General features: G+C 29.3%; 1 protein-coding gene across 2 annotated transcripts in view; it reads right to left on the bottom strand.

Moving 5' to 3' along the window:
• LOC129218229 (uncharacterized) overlaps nt 1-19,123 on the bottom strand; it is a 230,541-nt gene that overhangs the window by 6,008 nt on the left and 205,410 nt on the right. For both annotated transcript variants that reach the window (XM_054852452.1, XM_054852453.1), the window contains 3 exons: nt 6,607-6,666; nt 5,758-5,844; nt 2,032-2,494 (listed from right to left, as the gene is read on the bottom strand). In XM_054852452.1, coding sequence (XP_054708427.1) covers nt 2,032-2,494; nt 5,758-5,844; nt 6,607-6,666 — 610 coding nt within the window. The remainder of the gene's footprint in view (nt 1-2,031; nt 2,495-5,757; nt 5,845-6,606; nt 6,667-19,123) is intronic.

Genomic DNA, 19,123 nt, shown 5'->3' with positions numbered 1-19,123 from the left:
GCAGGTGTTTGACCGCGAAATATTGAGGGTCTTTCGGTGGAAAATCTGTAAATGTGAGTAAAACTGCAATATTTTTTAAATTCTTGATTGCTTATAAAACTTCTAGAACACAGGTAAGTAATATAGTAACTTACTTTAGATATTATAATTTAACATATTAAATTGAAATGAGTAAGGTAAACACACCAGTCGTAGCCAGTGCTTCAGTAGTGGCCAATTCAAAGTTTATAGGGGAGGGTGGGCCAAAAGGAGACATTGTAAATTCAAAAACAAATACAATTCGGACAGCTACCACCACCTAGGAGGAGTAAACATAACCAAAATGCTTCCCAGAATTCCAAGTTCTATGCTGTTCTATGCTTTTGTTTTGTAAAAAAAATTAGTTACTGTTTGGACACACTGAAAGTTATTTGGATAATTTCTTGTATCTATCATAATCTGAAAAACTTCAACAATTAAGCTAAGTGTTGTAGTTTCTGTTGTTACTGACACTTTCATCTTCTATTATTAAGCTATATTATTTTTAACTTATGGTTAATTTTAATGATATGAAGCAAAATTCTTTATTTTGTTGCTTGAGCCACAATGAGATAAATTTTTTGGGCTACAATGATACGTCTCATTGTGGCCCAAGCAGCAGTAAGCAAGGGTAAAATACTTACCTACTTTTTGTTTTAGTTTACAAAAAATAAATTTAACATTAAAAAATAGGCTTGATTTTAAATTATTTATATTTTAACTAATTATTACAACTGAACTTTTTATTTTACTACACAGTTTTGTGCAAAACAAAGCTAGAAAGTGGTTAGTTGTTGATAAGGTTGCCAAACATGGTACTTATTTTAAAGCACACTTTACAATTATAATTAATATTTGTATAAAATTATTACAGAAGTTAATTGTCAGTTAATATTTGGCATTTAATATTTTAATATTTTCCTGTTTTTTAAATACTAATGTTTTTTTTTTTTTTGGCTAACTAATTAAAATTGTTTCGTATTTAAGAAAAAAAACAGTTTTAAACATTTAAAATATGTTTGAAGGGGACACAGGATCTTGAAACCATCAAATTTATGAAAAAAATTTTTTTTATTGAAATTCTGAAAAAAAATCAGTCTATCACGTGGTGTTGTAATTTTTTAATAACTCTGTATTGAATTAAGTGTCTTTAATAAACTAGCTAAAGGTACTTATTTTGCAAACTTTAGGTAAAAATACAATGATTATTCAGCTGTCTCATTGAGGGCCTACTTAATATCTCGTAGTGGCCCATCACTGGGACACAAAGAGACACATTTCATCGAATTTATTAAACCTCATAACTTTTTTTTTCTATCATTAAATGAGCTAAATTTGGTGCAATATACTATTATTTGATACCTTTAATATAAACAAGTATGTTTCTGTGCTTTAGAACTCACCAATATAAGAAAAATGATGAATATGTGTTTTTGTCTCATTGTGGTCTCTCTCCCCTATTTAAAAAAATAAGGATTCCAGGTCTCCTAATGGATTCAAAAGTGCATCAAACGTGCAGGAGGTATTATCTCCTTGCACTGCACGTTTGAATCTATTGGGAATCCTGGAATCCTATTTTTTCAGATACAAACCTTGAAGTGGCCACAATTGAAGCATTATTAAGCATTGGCCTTTACTGGTGAGTTTTCCTTATGGAGTGCTTGGCATAAAATAGAAAATTCGATATTTTTTGCTCAAACTTCCCATTTTAAAAAAGTTTTATATCTTTTGTTTATTTTCCTACTTCTGATCTTTGTTTAATTTTTTTAAACAAAGGTCAGCCATTTCATCTAAGGTTGAGTACTTGTGTGAGTTTGTGTGAAGAATCCAAGTTGTGTTTTGTGAAAAATGCTCCTTATTTAGGTGTTACATGTGAAAAGCAAAAGGTTTTCATTATTGAGCAATAATATGTGAACTTATTATAATCGGTTGGCAGGAAAATGGTTTATTAAATTTAAGATTGCTTAAGTAAGAAATGTTATGTAGTTTTTGCTTCTTGTTAAAAATATTTACCTGGACCAGGTTTCAGTGTTGCAGTCGATTGAGAAAGGGGACTTCCAGAGTTTTTTTTCATGGTTTGAATAACTGATTCTGTCACAGAGGCCTCATCGTCAAAATCAGGGAACACCTTTGACTCTCCAACTGGTGAAAGACCTTGTCTGTCTTGTGGAGGGAGCATAGATCCCCTCCGACTTCCTGGTAGAAGATCAGAGGAACAGAATGATATTTCGCTTGTTGAGGAAAAGCTCGATCGACGCAGCATCAGGACTGGTGATGAGGAAGTTATAAAACCAGAAGAGCCAGCAGTTCGGCCACCAGAGGAACCAGAAGATAACAAAGGACGACGGCTTGAACTGGTCGGGGAACTAGCACTACTGTTCTGAATGAAACTGACTGACACTCTTTGCGAAGATGATTGGCTATGGTTTCCCACTCTGACAGTTGAAGCAGGCTCAAAGTGAATAATGGGTGGTCCCTATAAATGCATGTAGAATTAATTTCCAGCTTTAGAAGTAATTACCAATTAAACATCATCAGGTTATTCTTTTTTTTTTCAGTCAAATATATGTTCTAATTCAGATTACACGTATTATTGTGATCCATGCACCTTTGTTAAAAGTTTTTTGTTTTTTTTTTTTCCTTTCAAAAAGCTCTATTAATTGTTAAAGTGTAAATAAAAGAATAACTTGGATAAAATTCAAAATTTAATTTAAAAATCAAGCTTTTGCAACTGCACTAAATAAAATCATGATGAACCCATGCAAAAATAAAATATTTATAATTAAAATGTATGCTGCGTTACAATGTGCTCCAAGGGTGGGAACGCTACTGTGAAGCTAGAGACCAAATGGGTCCATATACTTTTTCTTTTATTGTTACTTCTTGTTATTTCTCTGTTCCTTTGTTAAACTGTTTTGATGTTGGAATTGTCTTTTGTTACCGCCATTGAAAATTAAAATTTTTTTTTTAAAAAAATGGAAAGTATCTCGTCACATCATTCTTTCGTTCTAAAAAGGTTGAGACAAGAAAGTATCTCAAGTTTTAAAACTTGAAGCAGTGAAATAATTTGCATTTCTTTTGATCAGAAGAGGTGTCTAGACAAAAATACAACCAGAACGAAATGTATCTTGAAAATACAATATGTTTTTCGATTAACATCATAATCAAAACAGCGATCGCTTCAACACATGAAGATTTCTGACAAAATCTGAATATGTATGATTTTACTAATTACAAACTCAAAACTATGTTTCCTTAACTAACACTTTTAAGTTTCAGGGTCTTTTTTTTTTTGATACCGAGCTGAAATTCTCATTACTCAAGCCATAAGATATCTATTTAACATAGTAAAACTAAATTTAAAAAGTCTGTTTAGTGTTTTCCTACTCATGATAACTAAATATTTATCACTTGTAACGTTGAAATGGTTTTGTATGCTTTTTCTCAGTATTGACTGAAAGAAAATGAACGTAGATGATGAAATTTCACTCAGATAGTCTTCTGCAAGGCAGATGTTCAAACATATCTGACATATCTTATGGATCCCTGTGTCACATTTTTACGGATTTCTCGAGAAATAAAATACCAATTACTCTGTAATTTTTTCACATGAAAGGTATACTCCAGCCGCCATTTTCCAACAAAAATTAAGTCAACTTTTTATTTAGGGGACGAACAACAAATTGAGGAAACTAAAAAGGTTTTTGATCATTTTTCATTGTAAATAGCTGAGAATAATCTATTAATTTCAGATATAAGTTAAAAACCAATCTAGAATTCATTTTTATATTTTCGTGAAAGTATCTCTTATACCTACAGAGATATAAGCATTTCTTTCAAAAATGCAAATTTTTTTTTTAAGGTTTTCGGCTTATATCACACAGAGTTTTCCATCAAACGTTACTAAGTCGAACCTGTCTATCTCGAACCTGCTTATCTCGAAAACCTGTCTATCTCGAAATTTTTTAAATTTCCCTGCATTTTCAGCCAAAATTTAATGTATTTTCCATGTTTATCTCGAAAAAAATCCCGAATACCTCTATATCTCGAATTCTAGCAATGCTGAGATTTTCAATTTGAAGTCCAGCAATCTTCAAAACAGCAAACAACTTTCCTTAAACACAGAAACAGTAGCACTATTCTCAAGGGCAGGGGAAATAAAGGAGAAATGCACCTAGGTATTATTTTTTTTAGGAAGACTAACGAAAGGACAGTCATTTCGAGCACTTTCTCGGAAGCAGAGCAGAGGGCAGAGAATGGGACAATGAGGAGAGGGCTGGGCTTGACAGATTTGACATGTGGGGTGGCTTTTCCAAGCTCGTAGTTTTAGGTCATTCAAATTAAAACCCGTTTCATTATCTGTTATCTGGTTTAGGTACTGATCCGTGAGTGATCTCTTGCTTGAAGTTGTGATTGCGTAGAAAACGTAGATGATAGGCGTGAAAAGAAAGCTAAAGATTTTTTCAAATGATGAAAAAGTGAAATTTCTAGAATTTTTGGAGGGCAATCCATTAATGGAGAAAAATGAAATTGCCACCAAGTTAAGTATGTACATTAGGGCAAGATGAGTTTTCAGCCATTGCCAACCTCAAGAGAGGATATTTGAATCTAAAAAAAATCAGGCACCGAAAAACAATAAAAGACGACATATTTTGCTTGCAAAAGGTATGCTTAAAATTTCATTACTGTCAAAACGATTCCTTAAACTTGCAATAAAGTGCTTAGTATAAAATAGTAGAATAAATACCTAACAAAGCTATTACGGAAGAATTTTAGTATTTCGCATGTGTAGTCTTTGGTATAAAATTCAAAAATTTTCATCATCAGATTCCAAATTTCAATAAGTTTCTCATAACCTCCGTGTCTCGAAACCTCTTTATCTCGATTTTTTCCATCCCGTGAAATTCGAGATAGACAGGTTCGACTGTATACTTTCAGAATATTTGAGCCATTTTTTAAATTAGGAGTGAGGAAAGACGGCTTGCGTACAGGCAGCGATTACTGGAGTTGCACCATTCTAAGAATTCTTTTTTTTCTAACCAGGCAAAAATGAGTTCGTCGAAGGTCAAGCATCGAGTTACCAGAGCCACACTGTACAGTCTGGCTCTGATAAGCGGACTTCTGATCAGTTGAACCTTAAACGGTTCCATTTGCTAAACAAAGTTGGAATGAAAACTTCAATTTTTGTTTGAATAACGATTTTTGTTGTTGAACCAATCTGCGAATTTCTTCTCCTTCCGCCCAAACATAAATGAGCTCGTCAAGATCAAGCATCAAGTTACCAGAACTATCTTAAAGTATGTTTTTGTGTGTGTGTTGAAACCTATATAACAATCTTTGTCTGCTTATTTACACACATAATCGCTATAAGCATTTGACTCTTTTCGCATGGTTAAATCAATGAATAGAAGAGATTAATTATTACAACGAAAACTAATGGTATAAGCTATAGGACACTTCGCTTATGGTGACTATTTTACAATTTGCATTAGTAAAATGATTTTTATAGTATATGAACTATATAACTTAGAAAAGAAAAGAAAATTAATTTTTCATATTACTCGCAATTTATATTTATTGCTACTTTTAGACCGTAGACCACGTTTAAGAATAATATTAAGAAAAACGCATCGTTCAGTAAATCCCATTTTAGTTGCAAATTTACAATGTTTGTTCACAATAAAAATGTACATTGTTGTGGGTTTTCTTTTTTTCTAAAAATAAAAAATGTTTACTTACTGCTTCAACATCCAATACTTGTCTGGGTCTACCACCAGCACTGGCGTACTCTTGATACTGAGAAGTTACACATAATATGCAGTACACCTGTTAAGAATAAGAATCGTATTGAAAATAGTACAAGGTATAATTAATCGCACCCACACAGTTATTGACCATTTTAACTTTGATGCTAAAAATCTCGCAACATGTTGCGAAAGTGACCTCCCCATGTAAACTATTAAAACGCCCTCTCGCGGATTAGCGAGGAAGCTTAGCAGCATGAAACTTGATTTCACAAAAATCGGACATAGGTGCGGAACATGATTCTGAAAGAATAAGACTTAAGTTTGGAATCCGATTCCACCAATCTTTTCCATATTCTATTTTTAATATGTATGTGTGAAATAATTAGTCAAGTGTAGTTATTAGTATTTTAATCGTTCATTAAAATATTTGTTATTAGATATATTTAGGCATCGTCATTGGTTCTACTACAGAACATATATGCAAATCAATTTAGGACAATAACGGATTACTTGCCGCCCACAAAAGAACTTCAGATTAGATGCACGGGGATTTTGCAGGTGGGCACCTTTTTACCTGACTTTAATTATCCAGTGCATAACGTAATTGCATACGTTAAACAACAAAAGTGGTCAAAAGCTAGGTAAAAAATAGTTATGATCAGCATATTTAATAAGCGTTAAAAACATTTCAGATATTGGAGTTATACCAGCAAGATCTTACGTACATATGTTTCACGGCAACATTTCAGTGAGTTAAATAATAATTATTTCAGTATTGCAAATTATATTTCGTGCGATGAATGCAAAAAAGAAAGACAGAAAGAACAAGAAATATACTCACATTCAGAGCACATATTATTATATCTGTAGCCACCAAAACAGCAAAAAAAGGATCAATTTCCTAAAAAGAAAGCATCTTGTCAGCACTAATTCATGGATATTTGAAATGAGCAATCAATGTTAAATGCATGAAATTGTTCTCCAATAATAGACTTTTGCAAAAGCAACATAATTTTTATAACATTTAATACGAGTTTTAGGAAATCCGTAGTAGCAAGAATTGCACTTTGTTTTCTGAAAATTGGCGGCTCTAAACTATTTTTTCTCTTTACTTTTAGAACTTAACAGTAGGGGACTAATGGGGATTCACCGGCAGGAGGAGCAGCTGAGCAGCCAGCTGCTCCTCCCCACCCCCTCCACCGCCTGCGACCTCCCGCTGCGCCTCCCGGCCGCTCCTCCGACCTTGGGGTTGCACCTCCTCCGCCTCTGACCACCGCGTTTTCGCCCACCCATGTTTTCGCCCTTTGCCGTGAAAGGTTACAGGGGTATTTTCGCGCGCTTTTTTTCCCGCGCTTTTGGACTTGTCGTTTTTCTAGTCATAGAAGACTAGGAGGTTTCTCACTTTTTGAATGGCAACGTCAAAGATTTTGGTTGTTATGACAACCAGAGTTTTTTAGTTTTCAGTTGGCAACACTTGTTGCTATGCTTTAACTTATGCTATGTTTAACGTTCGTGGCGCCATCTATTGAGAGGTTGATTTTTATTTCCGGAATTTTGAATATTTCTGCGAATTTAATTATTTTTATTTTTACAGAATGTCGCGGCCGGGAATCGAACACCCAAACTTTGAGCTAGCAAAAACGTATGCTAACCACTATGCTATATTTTCCATTACTCTTTCAGTCTTAATGTGAATCTGTACCATGACAACGAATATTACAATTAAATTAATTTTAAAACCATCAGTTAATTTACTCTTTAGTACTAATCATGGCATATCATTAACTGAATTTCAGCTCATAATTGAAACTATCATCATTATTATTATTTTTCATAATAACAATGTTTTTCACTTAAGTAAAGATTTATTTAAATACAACCCATTCGAGATTTTAGATTTATTTCAATGCTTTGTGGACTTGAAATATATTTTAAACTTTGATTTTCTTTTTCATGCATTTCAAACTTTATCATTTTTATTTTTTCTAACTTGTTAAATTTTCTTAACTAATTTCTTTTTTCTTTGTCAAATTGACAAATAATTTTTCTAACTTGTAAAAATTTCGAAGAAATAATTTTCTTAACTATTTTTTTTTTTTTTTTACGTTCATACAACAAAATATTTTTTCTTATTTGTTAAATTTTCTAAGAAATAATTAACTTAAATATTCTTTCATACATTTTGAACTTTAACGTTTTTTCCTGTCATTTAGCACTTTGATTTTTTTTTTCACTATTTTAGCGTTTTTCAATTATTTTCAGTCTTTAACTATTTTCTTAACTTTTTAGTCTTTAACTAATTTCAAACATTTCAGACTTAGATTATTTTTTCGTGATTTCGATTTTTTTTTTTTTAGTATATTTTAGAGTTTGATCATTTTCTCGCTTGTTTTTACTTTATCGTTTTTTTCCCGATATTTTTAAACTTAGAAATTTTTCGCAATTAGTGACAGGAATCGAAACCTCAAATTTTTCGAAACATTATCAGGTCTACAATTTTCATCCATCTAATTTAATTTAAAAACTTGCAATCAATTTACTCTTAGTAGTAATTAACACTTATCATTAACAAATTTTCACAGATTTTAAAAAATCAACTTAATTTTTTCCAGTAAGCAAATTTCGCACTTAAGTAACATTCCAACACTGCATATACGTTTCAAGAGTTTCATTGAATTTATCACATTCCATTTAATTAACTCTAATAATTACTTTTTCATTTAATTAACTCTAATAATTACTTTTTCATTAATACTTAACTTAATCATTTTATCATACATTTATTCCAGTTACAAAATTATGCTTAAAAGTTATTTATTTTTCTTAGCACAAGAGATTTTAACATGTTCCTACTAAAATGCTTTTCACTCTAGTTTGAGTTTACTAAAATAGCAACTCATTTACGATTTAGATTCATTTAATCGTCTTTGATTCTTTTTCATTATTATTATTTTACATTATCACATACGTTATTATTTTTATACATTTATCCATTTAATTTTCCAAAATCTACAATCAATTTACTCATCGTATTAATTAACACTTATCACTATCAAATATTTTCATGAATTTTAAAAATTATCTTCTTAAATAATTTTTTACTGTAACCAAATTTCCCACTCAAGTTATATTTTATCACTACATATGCTTTTCATGAGTTTCACTTAATTTATTGCATTTCATTTAATTAACTCTAATAATTATTTTTTATCATCGATATTTAAGTTCATCATATTTTCCTTTCTTTATTTTTTTTTTTTCATGCAAACACTCTTGATGGAATAGAACAAAATTTTCAACTTTCATGATTTAAATCCCCTCTGACTATTTTATTTTACTTTACCATACTTTACTATTTTACTTACTGCGTTTTACTATTTATCATTCATTACAGCTTTTCCAAAATATTACTTTACAACCAACTAATTTCATTAACAGAATTTTCATTACAATTTATAAATTTCACTTTTATTTAATTATTTTTACCTACGGTAAAATAAAACACATAACACAAAAATGTTAAACATCAATGAAGAACCCAAGAAATGTTAAAATTATAAGTCGAGTATCAAAACTTCATGTCAGCAAATTTTAAAAATAGACTTACCGAAAAATAACTTCTACTGAAATTCATTTCAAAACTTGGAATCAATTTACTCTTACCATTAATAAACACTTATCATTAAGAAATTTTCATGGATTTTAAAAATCAACTTATTTAATGTTTTTCCAGTAAGCAAATTTCGCACTCAAGTTACATTTTATCACTACATATGCTTTTCAAGAGTTTTATTGAATTTATCACATTTTATTTAATTATTTTTTGATTAGTATTAAACTTAGTCATTTTATCGCTTAGTATTTAACTTAATCATTTTCTTGCTTGTTTTTACTTTATCGTTTTTTTTTTCCCCGTTATTTTTAAACTTAGAAATTTTTCACAATTAGTAACAGGAATCGAACACACAAATTTTTCGAAACATTATCAGGTCTACAATTTTCATCCAACTAATTTAATTTAAAAACTTGCAATCAATTTACTCTTAGTAGTAATTAACACTTATCATTAACAAATTTTCACGATTTTAAAAAAATCAACTTATTTAATTTTTTTCCAGTAAGCAAATTTCGCACTCAAGTTACGTTTCATCACTTTATCTGCTTTTCAATAGTTTCATTTAATTTATCACATTTTATTTAATCAACTCTATTAATTATTTTTTGATTAGTATTTAACTTAGTCATTTTATCGCATAGTGGTTTACTTTATTATTTTTTTTTCATACAAGCACTCTTGTTAGAATAAAACAAAATTTTCAACCTTCATGAATTAGAATCACTTTGACTATTTCATTTTCCCAATAATATTTTACTTTAACAACTAATTTCTTTAACAAAATCGATATCATTTATTTTAGTCTTTATCCTTTTCGAACGATACATTCAAATGGACAGCTATACGTTAAATTAAGAAACTTAATCTAAAATTTGACAAATTAAGTTATAGCTAAATACTGACTAAAATTAAGTACAAAAGACTAACCTTTTTAGGGTGAAATCCCTCAAGTACCAGCTATCGCGAAGTTATTTAAAAACAGTGAATGAAATTGTAATAAGTGGATTGTTAATTATAACTCAATCTCACAAATTTCAACTACACGCATGTTTTATTTGAAATCGCTGCATACGGCGGTTTGCCCATCGTCGATTTGCAGAAGGCATGCCGTGAAATCGCAAATCAACTCGGCTGTTGAAAAAAACTACCGCAATCCTACAGCACTTCGGATCGTCCACACACACACCGATGCGAATTTAGGAAATGACTTTATCAATATTTCTATCTACCCTTTACCGATAACAGATAACAAACCCCACGTGCGAGTATGATTCACCCCTTAGCAAGCACGTCCTGTAAGTGATGTCACTGTTTCTGACCAATTAAAATTAGTTCACGTTTCTCAAATATCAAGCACATAGATCGACAATAGCCTGATGTCAGGTTTTCCAAACAAAATTTTAGATTTTAATTCGTAGTTTCGAATTAACTTCTTTTTCATTTCAAACTTATAAAAAAAATTTCCAGCTTGTAAGAATATTTCTTTCAAAAACAGATTTTTGATTCAAAACAGTATTTTTTCAAACTTGTAATATTTTTCTACTTAGAAAATGAAATCAAAAATTTTTGTTTTCTTTAATCATATAAAATGTTTTTAAGAAATAATTTCTCAAACTTGTAATATTTTTCCACTAATTAAAAGAAAATCAATTTTTTTTTTCAATCATATAAAAATAAATTTTTAATCTTACAACAATAAATTTTTCCGCAAAAATATTTTTTTCAAATTAAAATAATAATAATAATAATATTTTTGTAACATATTATTTTTTTCTTTTCAATCTTTTTTTTTTTTTCGCAAAACTATTTTTTTTTTTTCAAAAATTTTCAAACTTACAAAATAAAATTTTTTCAACTGAATATTTAAACGAAATGATTTAATTAAATTTAAAACTCAATATCACTTTACTCTTAGTATTAATAACCAATTGCACTTAACCATTTACTCTTTGCACTCTAAGTATTAATTAACACACATCCATTACAAATAATAATAATAATGTTTAAGATACTTACAAATCATTCACTCAAGCTTTCAAATATCCAACTAGCATGTTATTGTTCATTCGTGTGAGGGAACTTGTAATAAAACTTTACTCATCAACCGAAATTATAAGCGAAAATATCACATTTTTAGCACTTAATATAGTCCTACAATTAACAAATGGGTTTTAACTTTGAATTTAAGAAAAATAAAAACTATTACACACTTAGTAACATATTTATCGATGTATATTATTTCATGACAAATCACAAATAGGTGAGGATCTTTTATCGATCATGTGACCAACTAAGATAAGAACTCTCTTTCTTGATTTGTAAGTATCTTAAACATTATTATTATTATTTGTAATGGATGTGTGTTAATTAATACTTAGAGTGCAAAGAGTAAATGGTTAAGTGCTATTGGTTATTAATACTAAGAGTAAAGTGATATTGAGTTTTAAATTTAATTAAATCATTTCGTTTAAAGATTCAGTTGAAAAAATTTTATTTCGTAAGTTTGAAAATTTTTGAAAAAAAAAATATAGTTTTGCGAAAAAAAAAGAAAGATTGAAAAGAAAAAAAATAATATGTTACAAAAATATTATTATTATTATTATTTTAATTTAAAAAAAATATTTTTGCGCAAAAATTTATTGTTGTAAGATTAAAAATTTATTTTTATATGATTGAAAAAAAAATTGATTTTTTTTAATTAGTGGAAAAATATTACAAGTTTGAGAAATTATTTCTTAAAAACATTTTATATGATTAAAGAAAACAAAAATTTTTGATTTCATTTTCTAAGTAGAAAAATATTACAAGTTTGAAAAAATACTGTTTTGAATCAAAAATCTGTTTTTGAAAGAAATATTCTTACAAGATGGAAATTTTTTTTATAAGTTTGAAATGAAAAAGAAGTTAATTCGAAACTACGAATTAAAATCTAAAATTTTGTTTGGAAAACCTGACATCAGGCTATTGTCGATCTATGTGCTTGATATTTGAGAAAAGTGAACTAATTTTAATTGGTCAGAAACAGTGACATCACTTACAAGACGTGCTTGCTAAGGGGTGAATCATACTCGCACGTGGGGTTTGTTATCTGTTATCGGTAAAGGGTAGATAGAAATATTGATAAAGTCATTTCCTAAATTCGCATCGGTGTGTGTGTGGACGATCCGAAGTGCTGTAGGATTGCGGTAGTTTTTTTCAACAGCCGAGTTGATTTGCGATTTCACGGCATGCCTTCTGCAAATCGACGATGGGCAAACAGCCGTATGCAGCGATTTCAAATAAAACATGCGTGTAGTTGTAATTTGTGAGATTGAGTTATAATTAACAATCCACTTATTACAATTTCATTCACTGTTTTTAAATAACTTCGCGATAGCTGGTACTTGAGGGATTTCACCCCAAAAAGGTTAGTCTTTTGTACTTAATTTTAGTCAGTATTTAGCTATAACTTAATTTGTCAAATTTTAGATTAAGTTTCTTAATTTAACGTATAGCTGTCCATTTGAATGTATCGTTCGAAAAGGATAAAGACTAAAATAAATGATATCGATTTTGTTAAAGAAATTAGTTGTTAAAGTAAAATATTATTGGGAAAATGAAATAGTCAAAGTGATTCTAATTCATGAAGGTTGAAAATTTTGTTTTATTCTAACAAGATTGCTTGTATGAAAAAAAAAATAATAATAAAGTAAGCCACTATGCGATAAAATGACTAAGTTAAATACTAATCAAAAAATAATTAATAGAGTTGATTAAATAAAATGTGATAAATTAAATGAAACTATTGAAAAGCATATAAAGTGATGAAATGTAACTTGAGTGCGAAATTTGCTTACTGGAAAAAAATTAAATAAGTTGATTTTTTTAAAATCGTGAAAATTTGTTAATGATAAGTGTTAATTACTACTAAGAGTAAATTGATAGCAAGTTTTTATATTAAATTAGTTGGATGAAAATTGTAGACCTGATAATGTTTCGAAAAATTTGTGTGTTCGATTCCTGTTACTAATTGTGAAAAATTTCTAAGTTTAAAAATAACGGGGAAAAAAAACGATAAAGTAAAAACAAGCAAGAAAATGATTAAGTTAAATACTAAGCGATAAAATGACTAAGTTTAATACTAATCAAAAAATAATTAAATAAAATGTGATAAATTCAATAAAACTCTTGAAAAGCATATGTAGTGATAAAATGTAACTTGAGTGCGAAATTTGCTTACTGGAAAAAAATTAAATAAGTTGATTTTTAAAATCCATGAAAATTTCTTAATGATAAGTGTTTATTAATGGTAAGAGTAAATTGATTCCAAGTTTTGAAATGAATTTCAGTAGAAGTTATTTTTCGGTAAGTCTATTTTTAAAATTTGCTGACATGAAGTTTTGATACTCGACTTATAATTTTAACATTTCTTGGGTTCTTCATTGATGTTTAACATTTTTGTGTTATGTGTTTTATTTTACCGTAGGTAAAAATAATTAAATAAAAGTGAAATTTATAAATTGTAATGAAAATTCTGTTAATGAAATTAGTTGGTTGTAAAGTAATATTTTGGAAAAGCTGTAATGAATGATAAATAGTAAAACGCAGTAAGTAAAATAGTAAAGTATGGTAAAGTGAAATAAAATAGTCAGAGGGGATTTAAATCATGAAAGTTGAAAATTTTGTTCTATTCCATCAAGAGTGTTTGCATGAAAAAAAAAATAAAGAAAGGAAAATATGATTAACTTAAATATCGATGATAAAAAATAATTATTAGAGTTAATTAAATGAAATGCAATAAATTAAGTGAAACTCATGAAAAGCATATGTAGTGATAAAATATATTTTGAGTGGGAAATTTGGTTACAGTAAAAAATTATTTAAGAAGATAATTTTTAAAATTCATGAAAATATTTGATAGTGATAAGTGTTAATTAATACGATGAGTAAATTGATTGTAGATTTTGGAAAATTAAATGGATAAATGTATAAAAATAATAACGTATGTGATAATGTAAAATAATAATAATGAAAAAGAATCAAAGACGATTAAATTAATCTAAATCGTAAATGAGTTGCTATTTTAGTAAACTCAAACTAGAGTGAAAAGCATTTTAGTAGGAACATGTTAAAATCTCTTGTGCTAAGAAAAATAAATAACTTTTAAGCATAATTTTGTAACTGGAATAAATGTATGATAAAATGATTAAGTTAAGTATTAATGAAAAAGTAATTATTAGAGTTAATTAAATGAAAAAGTAATTATTAGGGTTAATTAAATGGAATGTGATAAATTCAATGAAACTCTTGAAACGTATATGCAGTGTTGGAATGTAACTTAAGTGCGAAATTTGCTTACTGGAAAAGATTAATTAAGTTGATTTTTTAAAATCTGTGAAAATTTGTTAATGATAAGTGTTAATTACTACTAAGAGTAAATTGATTGCAAGTTTTTAAATTAAATTAGATGGATGAAAATTGTAGACCTGATAATGTTTCGAAAAATTTGAGGTTTCGATTCCTGTCACTAATTGCGAAAAATTTCTAAGTTTAAAAATATCGGGAAAAAAACGATAAAGTAAAAACAAGCGAGAAAATGATTGAACTCTAAAATATACTAAAAAAAAAATCGAAATCAGGAAAAAATAATCTAAGTCTGAAATGTTTGAAATTAGTTAAAGACTAAAAAGTTAAGAAAATAGTTAAAGACTGAAAATAATTGAAAAACGCTAAAATAGTGAAAAAAAAAATCAAAGTGCTAAATGACAGGAAAAAACGTTAAAGTTCAAAATGTATGAAAGAATATTTAAGTTACTTATTTCTTAGAAAATTTAACAAATAAGAAAAAATATTTTGTTGTATGAACGTAAAAAAAAAAAAATAGTTAAGAAAATTATTTCTTCGAAATTTTTACAAGTTAGAAAAATTATTTGTCAATTTGACAAAGAAAAAAGAAATTAGTTAAGAAAATTTAACAAGTTAGAAAAAATAAAAATGATAAAGTTTGAAATGCATGAAAAAGAAAATCAAAGTTTAAAATATATTTCAAGTCCACAAAGCATTGAAATAAATCTAAAATCTCGAATGGGTTGTATTTAAATAAATCTTTACTTAAGTGAAAAACATTGTTATTATGAAAAATAATAATAATGATGATAGTTTCAATTATGAGCTGAAATTCAGTTAATGATATGCCATGATTAGTACTAAAGAGTAAATTAACTGATGGTTTTAAAATTAATTTAATTGTAATATTCGTTGTCATGGTACAGATTCACATTAAGACTGAAAGAGTAATGGAAAATATAGCATAGTGGTTAGCATACGTTTTTGCTAGCTCAAAGTTTGGGTGTTCGATTCCCGGCCGCGACATTCTGTAAAAATAAAAATAATTAAATTCGCAGAAATATTCAAAATTCCGGAAATAAAAATCAACCTCTCAATAGATGGCGCCACGAACGTTAAACATAGCATAAGTTAAAGCATAGCAACAAGTGTTGCCAACTGAAAACTAAAAAACTCTGGTTGTCATAACAACCAAAATCTTTGACGTTGCCATTCAAAAAGTGAGAAACCTCCTAGTCTTCTATGACTAGAAAAACGACAAGTCCAAAAGCGCGGGAAAAAAAGCGCGCGAAAATACCCCTGTAACCTTTCACGGCAAAGGGCGAAAACATGGGTGGGCGAAAACGCGGTGGTCAGAGGCGGAGGAGGTGCAACCCCAAGGTCGGAGGAGCGGCCGGGAGGCGCAGTGGGAGGTCGCAGGCGGTGGAGGGGGTGGGGAGGAGCAGCTGGCTGCTCAGCTGCTCCTCCTGCCGGTGAATCCCCATTAGTCCCCTACTCTTAACCATTGAGAGCAAAAAAAAGCATTCGCCACTGTTTTTACTTCTTTTTACAAAAAAGGAAGTATTGTATTCCCTGAAAAAATTTTCACTCAAAAATCGGCCTTAATTTTCATTTTGCTCACCCCCGAATGAATGTTGAATTTATTTTTCAACCCGACCACACATGGATATATGCCTAGGAACGTACAGACTCCCGAAATATCCATTTTGACGATCCCCGAGTTAATTACAACGGGTTTTCTCGTGACCTGTGTATGTGTTGAAATTTGGTACATAGACTCCTAGTGGGGTCTAGTTGTGCACCTCTCCTTTTGGTTGCATTCGGTTGTTTCTAAAGGGGTCTTTTGCCCCTTTTTGGGTTTAAATCACTGTTAATTTCGATGTAAACTCAAGTAGTGTTATAATTTGGCGGACACTTGGCGATATATCGTTTATTTATGTTTTTCTGGGATGACATTATATATTTTTTCAATTCTGATTAAAAAGAAGATAATTATATTCACGCAATCACGTACTTTTTAGCTAATTGTCTTTAAAACGCTGCAGAAGAGAGAAGTAGATGAAACAACCAACCAATGAAGTGATACTTATATTCTTAAATTGATGATTCATTTCAGTCATAATGTATCGTTTTCACGTAATGATAAAATAATTTATTTAAGCTTATTGTCATCCAAAATTTCTACTTCGAAAAGCAAAGTTTCAACATGCATTAGAAGGTTACCTCTATATTTTGATAACTTTCTATGCGGCCACGCTTTGTTTTCCCATTTGGTGTAGTTAGAAGAACTCGAGTTTTAATTATTGCTTAAACATTAACTGAGTGAAGTTTCTAGAACCATAGAAAAACTCGAATTTTTGCTCTCAAACATTTTGTAATGCTTATATTTGTGGTTAATATAACATGTTAATGTTTGTCACTTACGGTACTCCTTCAGCTGTAGTTGTGTACATAAATAATGCAAAAATCGTTGGAAATTTTTCCACTTTAATTTGCTAAATTTTGTGGAGTGACAAGAAATATTACGTTGGAGTAACTTACACTCTACCTCACCCCACTTACCTTACAAAAAAAAAAAATCTCCTCATCAGTTTAGTGTTAAAACTATCTAACAGCAATGAAATCTTTCTTGAGAAATAATTTCTTCAGTTTAGCTACACTGTACCTTAAAATATGACACCTAATTTTCGAAACCATTAATAAATCATTCCACGTCGAATCACCTAAATTAAATAGTCGGCCGTGTCGTCATGTCTCCGATTTTTTTCCATTATTTTTTTACGAATAGATATCTATGAGAAAAGCCCAAAATATATTTTTTTAAAAGATTTTTTGAATAAAAATTACGCTTTGGAGAATTTTTTTAAAAATTCGATTTTTGATCATTTTTCGGAGTCGCTTTCGGAGTCATTTTTCGTAAGGTAGGAGATTTTTGCACAATTCTTTTCCAAAAAAAAACAACTTTTTAGCGATTAACTATTGATACAAATCCTTCGAGAGTCCAGTATTAATTGTTCTGAAAAAATTTTGGCCTTTTTTAAGCATAAAAGGAATTTAAAGTAATAGAAAACTTGTATTTTCTGCAAAACAAACTTTATTTTTTTTTATTTCAAAACAACAAAAAACACCCATCTACTTTTTACTACATAGCAAGAGAAAGATTTAAATATGCTACTAAAAAAATTGATGCAAATCCTAGTAGGTACTCCGGAGATATCTTACTTAATCTCCCAATTGAAAAAAACATAAAAACTGACTTAAGATAAAGAGTGACAACACCTAACTGTTCATAGTTCTTTTTGTCGCTCACACTGAAAGAGAAAAATATTTGCTTGAAATTGATTTGAAATTCAGCTTAATTGGTTGAAAAATAAAGAAATTAGATAGATTTTCTGAATTCATGCCAAAACGGCGACTCCGAAAAATGATCAAAAATCGAATTTTTGAAAAAATTCTCCAAAGCGTAATTTTTATTCAAAAAATCTAAAAAAAATAATTTGGGCACATGGCATTAATCGATTTTACGTGAAATGACCCCAATAGTAAAGCAGTGTGAACGCGTCTGCCTAACTCTGCATTATATAATTTAAGGAGATGAAGGATTCTAAGAAATTTGACAAATTCTACTGTTCAAGGCTTGCGAATCAGTAATCCATTTGATTCCAGTCAAATCCATTTTAAGTCTTCATTTGCATTTGTAAGTAGTCAGGTGAGCATAAGTAAATGAGTTTATAAATGATTTAGACTATCTTGTCTCAACCTTGATAGTGCTGTGACTCAATAAAGAGCCGAAGTAGTTTTTAAAAAGTTTTGCGGATTTTTGACATGTCGTATCGAAGAACATTTTTAGTGAAAATGAAGCAAAATCTCGTATTAATATATGGTTACTAATTCTTTCCAGAATTTAGATATTTGTTTGTTTTATAAGATTGTTATTACTAGGTCATAAAACATTTTGCAACAATAAAATAGTATTTACAATATTTTCTGAACGATGTTTTAGAGACTGTCCATGCTTTTGAACGGAATAAATTCTCTCGCACTTATGCTTGTGTGATCCCTTGTTTGAGAAACAATAGTTGAGGTATATGAGGGTATTTAAGGAATTTCTGAAATTACGCAATGTTTGGATTACTCCTAAAAATTATTGAACACACATTTCCTAGAATTTGAGGAAATTAGTGGTTTCGTTAGATTTCAAAGTATGATATTTATAATTCAACTTCACAAAATACAATTTCTCGAACAATCATGCTTCCATGTCTTTTGACCAAAATCAATCAAGTGCTTAAAATAAGTTTTTTAATATATCAAGCATCATACCAAGACGCAGTTTTTTGTGCAAAAGAACAACACCAACATATTTTTAAATATTTCTGCAGTTTTACTTCCAATAACATGAAAATTTAAGATACAT

Source organism: Uloborus diversus, chromosome 3 (assembly GCF_026930045.1).
Source record: "Uloborus diversus isolate 005 chromosome 3, Udiv.v.3.1, whole genome shotgun sequence".
Classification (NCBI taxonomy): Eukaryota; Metazoa; Arthropoda; class Arachnida; order Araneae; family Uloboridae; genus Uloborus; species Uloborus diversus.
The sequence above is the reverse complement of the archived record's forward strand: the minus strand, read 5'-3'. Positions and strand labels throughout refer to the sequence as shown.